Source organism: Amblyomma maculatum, chromosome 2, assembly GCF_055883805.1.
Source record: "Amblyomma maculatum isolate TAMU_Amacu chromosome 2, ASM5588380v1, whole genome shotgun sequence".
Classification (NCBI taxonomy): domain Eukaryota; kingdom Metazoa; phylum Arthropoda; class Arachnida; order Ixodida; family Ixodidae; genus Amblyomma; species Amblyomma maculatum.
Window position 1 is genome coordinate 156,906,495 of NC_139345.1, and position 6,918 is coordinate 156,913,412.

General features: G+C 45.6%; 1 protein-coding gene across 1 annotated transcript; it reads left to right on the forward strand.

Annotated features, from left to right (window-relative positions):
- The first annotated feature begins 3,177 nt into the window (after positions 1 to 3,177).
- Positions 3,178 to 6,335, forward strand: LOC146200251 (uncharacterized). The gene is made up of 3 exons (XM_084592895.1): positions 3,178 to 3,480; positions 3,970 to 4,179; positions 6,031 to 6,335. The coding sequence occupies exons 1-3, from the start codon at positions 3,206 to 3,208 to the stop codon at positions 6,191 to 6,193; spliced, it is 648 nt and encodes a 215-aa protein (XP_084449021.1). The 5' UTR covers positions 3,178 to 3,205; the 3' UTR covers positions 6,194 to 6,335.
- Positions 6,336 to 6,918: the final 583 nt, after the last annotated feature.

A 6,918-nucleotide genomic window follows, 5' to 3' on the forward strand; every position in this document is an offset into this window, starting at 1 on the left:
CAAGAGCGAATCCCTGATACGACTGACATATACATCGACGCATCGATTACAAGCGAATTTGCATCTATGGCCTGGGTAAGCGATGACAACCCTTCCGTTTCAGGCGCTTATGCCTGCCACCTACCTCAAGGTACCCCTCTTCATGCTGAACTCGCGATTTGGGGAGCCTTGTCAGGAGTGCCTTGCACCGGAACTGGGTCAATACGTACTCTTACTGATTCCTTTGAAGCTTACAAGGAAATCGCTACTCCGGGTTCACAAGATGCAACAGCTACGGCCATACAGCGCCTCCTTAAACGTCAGCAACTCGCGACCAGAACTGTCGCTATTCACTGGACCCCAGGTCACTCGGACGAATCAGGGGGCAATGCGGCGGCACACGTCGCGGCTGCCTTGGCAGGTGGGATGTCCACATTTACATCCTCACCCCCTTTGCTTCATCCTTATTCGACCTTGGGCGGGCAACTCACCCCTTTTCTTGCCCTTATGCACTATACTCGGACCAGTCTTTGTAGCCTCAGTCAGCATCGCATGCAGGTGGCCACACCAGACCCACCTTTTATGAGAAAACCCCACCTCACCCGAAGTCAAGAAGTATTTTTGAATACGCTCATCGCCCATGCGGCTTACACGCCACGTATTATGGCCCGCTGGCGTCAGTATACGGAGAAAATGATTACGTGCCCCCACTGTACGACTCTAACTCGCGGTGGCATATCTCATTTATTCTGGGATTGCCCTGCTTTTTCTACTGGACGCTCCGAGATCGAACCCTACCGCTTGAACTACCGTTCCCTTCTAGAAACTGATGCTAACACAGATGATATTTGCCAAGTATGGCTCGCTTAGTGGCTTGGTTAGAGCAATGTGATTCGAGTGACGCCCTAAAATGAAGATTCTGTCTACTCCCCTTTATCCCCATCCATGGCCATGAGCCTTCCCATTAAATAAAGGACATTCAATCAATCAATCACTTCCTAATCCACCTTATTAGTTATGATTTGCTTCTTCGCACTTTGCCTTTGCGAAAAAAGAAAGATCCAGCTCGACGTTCTTTGGTTTAACAACAATGCTGAGACCCAGCGCGGATCTCAGAAAGAACATGACTTGCTTCCTTAAGAAAACAGTAAGGACACATTCCATCTGTACCGGAAACTTTAATAGGAGCGCGGTATTTCCGTACAAGGAGAATAATTTTGAAATAATAACGTGTAAATATAGGTAAGTTAAGTGCCTGTTCTTTAAAAGTGCGGGCTTCAAAGCATATTGATATACCTACCAGCACACGAGGGAGTATGGAACCGGTTTTCACCAGAGAGGTAAAAGGCCGTGCGTCCACCTGACCTCTATACATCGTGCGGTACAGAGATGCATGCTTTCAAGAAGAACATTTTGCTGGGCTAATTGGTGCAACATTTTCAAAAAAAGGACGAAGTACTAACAAGACATTCACAAGAAAGGGGACACGGACAAGCGCTCCGTGTCCCCAAGAAGCGGAGTGCTTGTTCGTGTCCCCTTTCTTGTGAATATCTTGTTAGCGCTTCTGCCTTTTTTTTAATATGCATGTTTGGTGATATATAAATTGTAACAAAATTACAACTACCAGTATAACAAAAATGATAATTAAATTAAAAAGATTTGAACAAAGAAAATGGAGTTACTTGTAATTCACATCGGTTATTATATGTGGGTTCCCTCAGAATACAACCTCAGTTACGAGGCAGGGTTTGTACCGTCTCGCGCTGTTTTACTTTTAAAATTAGTGGCTAGTGTCGAACTCCTGTGACGCTAAGATGCCACCTTTACCCGACTATAACTTCTGGACAGTGAGAACACAGCAATGATGAGCCGACCTGTAATTAAGTGATAATCTGTCATCTCTGCTCATATGGTATCGGGCTACGGCCTACAGCTGGAGTAATTGTTTTTGAAAGAGATCGAAAGGCTGGAGGCACAGCTCTCTTTCAGCTCGAAAACTGTGCGAATAACAAAGGCACGAGCTATATTTGGCAAGATTGATCTTTTTCTCGACATTCACCGCCCTATTTATCTCTGTTGTCACAAGGTGACCTCTTTATATTGTGAAGAAATTACGACTTGATCGGCGCGCGGAGAGGGCTCACGTACGCGCACCATGGCATATTGGGGACCGTAAGGCAAACGCCATGAAAAACGCCCGAAACTCCTGATATGGCGAGAAGCATTTCAAGTCCGCGCCTTAAAAAAAGAAGTGCGAAAATGGAGCGTCTCGCTCTGCCCTCACCACCGAGAAGTTCACAGTGGTGATAGCTCAATCGGCAATACATCCTGTCTTTTCGTCTGTCCTCATGTTCGTAAATCTTTATTGACAAATGTGACCTCATGCCTAGAGGGACATTGGATGGGCTAGTTGAGGGCGAGGGTTAGGGCGCTAGACACCGAAATGAAATGTTGCAGGGTAATAAGCTTGCGCTTGGCGTCTTATTTCCCTCCGGAGACACTAGTATCAGCTAGGTGTCGGCGCTTCCACCTTGTGACACACGCACGCGCTCGCACTCAATACGGGAGAACATGCTTCCCCTCGTCGTTTGGCAATAATGTAGTGGATGAGCGCTGAGATATCACTAATCATATTAAGTCAAGGACTTTAAGGCTTACGACTATCGAGTCATGCAAGATAGATGCCATAATGACACCCCTGCCGGCTTCAAAGGGTGGAACACCTTGGTTGCAGTGTGCATGTAACCTAACCCGTACCAAGATGATTTGGTTTGGTTTTTGTAGGGTTTAATGTCCCAATGCGGCTCTTGCTACAGGGGATGTCATATTGGAGGGCTCTGGAAATGTCGACCTCCTGCGGCTCGGTAACATGCCCTCACATCACTCAGCACAAAATTTGATTTTTCGCCTTATCTGAAGCAGCCGCCACAGCCGAGATTTGATCCCGTGTTTTTGGGTTCAACAGCCGAGTTACCGTGGCGGGCTCATGTAAAGAGGGGGAGGGTGGACTGAAATGCATACCCACCGCTGTTGCATCAAGGGTGGTCTTATACTTTTGTGACTTGCGACGTTCAACCGGAGTCATGAATGCGCTAATAATTACTTTTTTTTTAAACAAGCATGCCTGACCCTTCGTCTACCTGTAGGGCTGTTGGCATCAATGCGTAACCGGGACGGTTGGCCTCTGCCGATGGAGCCCTCAGTAGCCGTGGTGTGCGTCATCGCAATGCTGGTCGCCTCATCACCAGTGTCATGCACCGAAGCTACGCCTGCAGTGAACAGCGGCGTGCCGGCATTTTCCTACGATAACCGTACGCTGGCGGGAGGCCAGGCTCATCCGGCCAACAGAGCGGCGCTGATGGCCACAGCACTGCCGGCCACCCTGGGACTGGGCGGAATTCTGTACGGACTGACCGTGCTGCCGGCGCTGATCGCGCTGTTCGGCAGCGGTGGTGCCTTTCCCTTGACAGGGTTCCTGGGGAGTCTGTTTAGGGAAAAAAGGTAAGTTCACGCTACTGGGGCAGAAAGCACGAGTAGAATTCATCTATTCTATCACATAGGGTCACTTCGACTGTTCAACTCAAAAACGAATTGAGCGGCTTTCAAAGCAACCATTTGTGAACTGCCCGTGAAATGTTGATGCCCACTTTTTGCATTTTTACAAGTTAAAGGAATTATTTATGCGTTTGCAAAGCCGTAATGACGCAGGTTGCCATCAGTAACATGCCTCGCGGGCTACCAAGCGTATTACTCAGAAATAGCTAAGAGTCTTCTGGGTCTTCAAATTACTAAATATTTCTTAAATCTTGGGCACGTTGTTTGCAAACAGCATTTTGTCTTCGTGACCGTGCGCAGGCTTTTCAGTGGTACCAGATGGCGTGCTAGGTGCGAACATTTAATGCTATGTCAGCCAGTTGTTGCCGTGTCGTTGTGTATGCGCAACTGCCTTCCACTGGTAGCTGACGTGGTATCGACGGATGGGCCTCGGAGCGTTCGCAGGTCTTCGTCGGGCGACGGCGGCAGCGGGAAGAAGGAGAGCGGCAATCTTCTAGCCGTCTTACAGGAGGCGCTGCAGCGGTGGGATGGTGCGAGCGACGCCTGCCGCAGCATGTTTGTCTGTCAGGTGGCTAAGGAGGCACTGCATGCCGGCTACTTACCCGACATGAGACCTTTCGATGGAATCTTCTCTCTTTTCCTGGGGTGAGGAGCGTCTGTCTTGGGAATGAATTTAATACCTCGCATTGTAATACTGTCGTTATCGGAAGCACTAAGAGTTAAATTGAGGTCGCCGTATTTAAGGTTTGACGTTCGAAAGCATCGCAAGGAGGTTTGAAGGCGTCCTTGGGGATAGTTCAGTAAGATTTCCGAGAAACTGTGTTTCTTTAACGTGCGCTGGTATAGCAGAGCTACTCGAGTTTTTTCGCATCTGGGCTTTGTTGAAACGGGGGCGTCACAGCCAGGATGCCATAACTCCCAACCTTCTGCTCGCCTAGGGAATACCGTAGTCTCTAAGCTGCCACAACGAGCCAAAAGGCGTGAAATCATTAGTTCGTTTCTTTCAGTATAACTCTTCCTTCAAAGAAATTAGGTAGGTGGTTTTTTTTTTCAATACGAAGAATCACATGTTTATGTATACAGGCACTATTCTCGTAAAACGTTTTCAAGCTCACGACAATGTTTCTTATCACGTGGCTGAGAAATATATAAGTAAATTATTAATTTATTCATTGCGCACCTACGTCTATGGTGCTTGCTTTATTGAGTGGCACTTCGAATCTGAGGGTAAGGTGTCTGGATCGAATCATTCCCGTGCTTTTGGTGCACTGTTCTGAGTGGATTTCAAAAGTTTTGTCGCAACCTGATTTGTTTATTTGTATTTTGAATATTTTCCTCACATCGCCCTTGCAAAGGGCAGTTTCGCAGGCTGTTCAACTGTAGTATTCCATCACACGTAATTAAACAAAAATTATATTATTATGAAATATAACGAAAACTTTTACTGTCATCTTAATGGCCTGTCGCATGTCACCGCAACCTATGTTGCATATAGCTCCATTTCTCCTCTTTCACGAAATCGCCTTGCGCGTTTGGGAGGTAGTATTTTTTTTATTTTACTTTTTATTACGATTCGAATGATGGTCCGCCTTCTTAACATTTTGTCTGTACATGTTGACGCAAGTATTGGGGTGTGGTATTTATGTTTAACTTCGGTCTGGCTCAAGGCATCTGCTGCGTCTCGGTTTATACCACTGAAATAGTGTGCTGGAATAAAAAGCCCGAACAACAGAATGGGCAAGCTCACGTGAGCGCCTTGAGGAGCTGGTTTCAAAATCATTCCATTAAAGCTCTCGTTGGCATTCTGAGTTTTCCCGTAAAGATGGTTGGTTAAATGTTTGTCTGAACAGAAATTACCATGCGCCAGCTTCACTTTGTTCACTAGAAATAATGCAAAGCCTCGCCGGCGGGTATAGTGTCTTGCACACTGTTTTCGTTTTTATGTAAGCTTATCAACTATTAGGATCAGGAAGGTGTACATAATGTCTGCTAAATTCATCAGTTGTGTTGGTGATGGGTTGTTGAAAAACTACTGAACGGCAGCAAGTAGAGGCGTAATCTTTACTTCGACAGATTTTTCATTGCTTGGATTTGTTTAGATAGCAACAGCGAATAAAATTTTCAAGAAAAAAAGTTTTTCTTTTGAAACTTGACTACGTAGATTAAAATTCTTGAAAGTGATATATTAACCTCATTATGTTTTAACAGGAATAGCAAGAATATATAGTTTTGCGATAAACATTTCGGCTATGCATTCATTAATCTCGCATGCTGCCCGTGCATTAAGCCTACCAAGTCTCTATGCCCGTTCCACACGCTGAATGGATTCACCGGCAAATAAAATAAAGAAACGCTCCATGAGGGGCCAGGATTCCGTCATATGACAATAATTTTCGCTTCCCTGTATTTTGCACAGTCTTTTTAGCACTTTTCCGTGCCTCAAGAGAAGAGTAGTTCAACAACAACAACAAAAAAAACGTTCTCTTCTTCCTCCAGGGACTATGGCAAATCCCCGTCCACCAGCAAGGATGCCAAGGCGCTGTTTCCGCACCAGCTGTTCTTCCATGCCATGCGAGACGGCTTCCGGGGCTGCAAGGCCAAGTACAACTGCGATGCCCCGCTGCAACCCCCTCGTTACCCGCGGACCGGGAAGCACTAACACAGAGGACTGGACCGCCTTTAGTGTTGCTTCCATCTATATCACCATGATGCTCGTGTGTTAGGGTTGCAAGTTATTTATTTCAGAAGCTACCACTGCCTACTGTGTCATTAATTTCTTTTTCTGGGATGATCTCATTTGAGCAGGCCTGTATGCATACGTGGCTGCGATTAAAAAAAGGGGTATGATATTTCACAAAATTAGCATGCAGTTTTGCATTCTTCGCCCGCAGACTGCAAATACCATGCTGCTATAAAGCAACATGACTGAAACGTTTAAGACGATATCCAAATCAACTGTCTCAGCTGAGTTGTAGCGGCGAAACTTCACAATAGGGATATGCCATAAAAATCGCACCTTTAAGATGCTGTCTTCAGAGGTTACTACGATGCAATATTTAGAGACAATAGACAGCACATGACCTCTGTGCGTGTGCCTTCATTTTAGCGTTATTTTTGTTTGGACTGCAGCCGAAGTCTGTCCATTCAAATATGATTTTGTTGATCGACTAGAATATTAGTAAACGCCGCAATGCCGCCGTTAGAGGCATGTTGAAGCAAATTTCGAAAATAAAAAAAGAAGTGTGTATAGAACACTTTATATAATAATACATAAATGCACCTTATATATGATATAAAATTTATATAAATGCATGTGTGGTTTAAATGAAGTTATACTCACGTTTTCGGGCTATTTTCATCACATTCTTTGTTTTCTGAAACAAG

Coding starts and splice junctions, on each gene's coding strand:
- LOC146200251 (XM_084592895.1), top strand. CDS start 3,206: ATGCTGGTCGCCTCATCACCAGTGTCATGCACCGAAGCTACGCCTGCA. Junction 3,481..3,969: donor AGTCTGTTTAGGGAAAAAAG/GTAAGTTCACGC, acceptor TGGGCCTCGGAG/CGTTCGCAGGTCTTCGTCGG. Junction 4,180..6,030: donor ATCTTCTCTCTTTTCCTGGG/GTGAGGAGCGTC, acceptor TTCTTCCTCCAG/GGACTATGGCAAATCCCCGT.